This window comes from Phytophthora infestans, genomic scaffold (assembly GCF_000142945.1).
Source record: "Phytophthora infestans T30-4 supercont1.1 genomic scaffold, whole genome shotgun sequence".
Lineage (NCBI taxonomy): Eukaryota > Oomycota > Peronosporomycetes > Peronosporales > Peronosporaceae > Phytophthora > Phytophthora infestans.
The window spans coordinates 5,915,561-5,916,735 of NW_003303758.1; the positions used below are offsets into that span (position 1 = coordinate 5,915,561).

Below are 1,175 nucleotides of genomic sequence, written 5' to 3' on the forward strand. Positions count from 1 at the left end.
CACTTTTTAAGGAAAGGAATTATAATATATACGAGAGAACAATATATCAGTAAAAATTAAAAAAATAACGTAGAAATTACCAGGATGAATTCAAATTTGGCGCGACGTTGAAGTTGCCAAATCGTTCAGGGTTTGGGGCTGCGTTTTCCCTCGGGGTAACCATTCCACCAATAAGATATTGGTATCTAAAAGGTTGTTTTGCGATTGGTGGAGCCGTGTTCAAACGAGCTATGATTGGTTGAGCTGTTGCTTCAACATGTGAAGTGTTTGCTGGCGTGTGGCGGCAATTTTCCGGCCAGCGTGGTTATCAAGCGGTCATTTTAAAATTTGCCGACCGGCGCTTCTATCCATCGACTCTGCCCGTAAGCAAACCTGCACCCCCCCCCCCGTTATCGACACAGCCCAACTCGACCCAATTCTCGCCTAGTCACAGATAAACGGGGATCGTGTGGTGTAGTATTCACCATCAATGAAGGCGCAGCTACATCGAACACATCTGCACCACTGGGACGCACTGAAGAAATCGTTCGAGAGTATTTTCGTCTGGCGCTACCATGAAGAAGATCCAGATGGCATTGACGGACAGTAGGCTTGACCGGATCGAGCTATTGAAGATCCTGCTGAACGTGTACACTATCCCGCGTCGTTCGTGATCCAAGCAAGCGGAGATCTTCTACACGTCTATCGCGTACAAAACCAAGATACTGGGTTTCTGTCGCACGCTGAGGTGGTGCTCTCCTCATTAAATCTGCCATTCTGGCTGTGGAAGAAGGTCCATACTATTAATACGCTCGCTCAATACCGATCCTTAGAAAGCCCAAACGTACGTCGTACGTTATCTGGCCATCGCGGAGCTGCTGAACGAGGGGACTGTGGTACGCCCGCAAGGGTAAGCCACTGAGAAGCTACTTATGGGCTAGACGCTTAGTACACGTAAATGTGTCCACTTTCGAGCGATAAAAGACCGTCAGAATTCGCATTCACACGCACACACACGACTAGACAGTTGCTAATGGACGCACGTACACCGTTATCGACGCAAAAGAGCAGATCATTGAATACCCAATTCCACCGAAAGGATGTTTAAAGCTTAGCTACACAATGAGCTCGAACGCCTTTATCACATCCGCAACTCGTAAGAAGTCTTGAAGGTTCTGAGCACGTGCTGCCACCGC

At 47.9% G+C, this 1,175-nt stretch overlaps 1 protein-coding gene across 1 annotated transcript; it reads left to right on the forward strand.

The window, feature by feature from the left end:
• Positions 1–334: 334 nt before the first annotated feature.
• PITG_01009 (uncharacterized protein) lies at positions 335–883 on the forward strand (the record flags this gene model as incomplete). Its single annotated transcript, XM_002909493.1, has 1 exon — positions 335–883. The coding sequence occupies one exon, from the start codon at positions 470–472 to the stop codon at positions 587–589; it is 120 nt and encodes a 39-aa protein (XP_002909539.1).
• Positions 884–1,175: the final 292 nt, after the last annotated feature.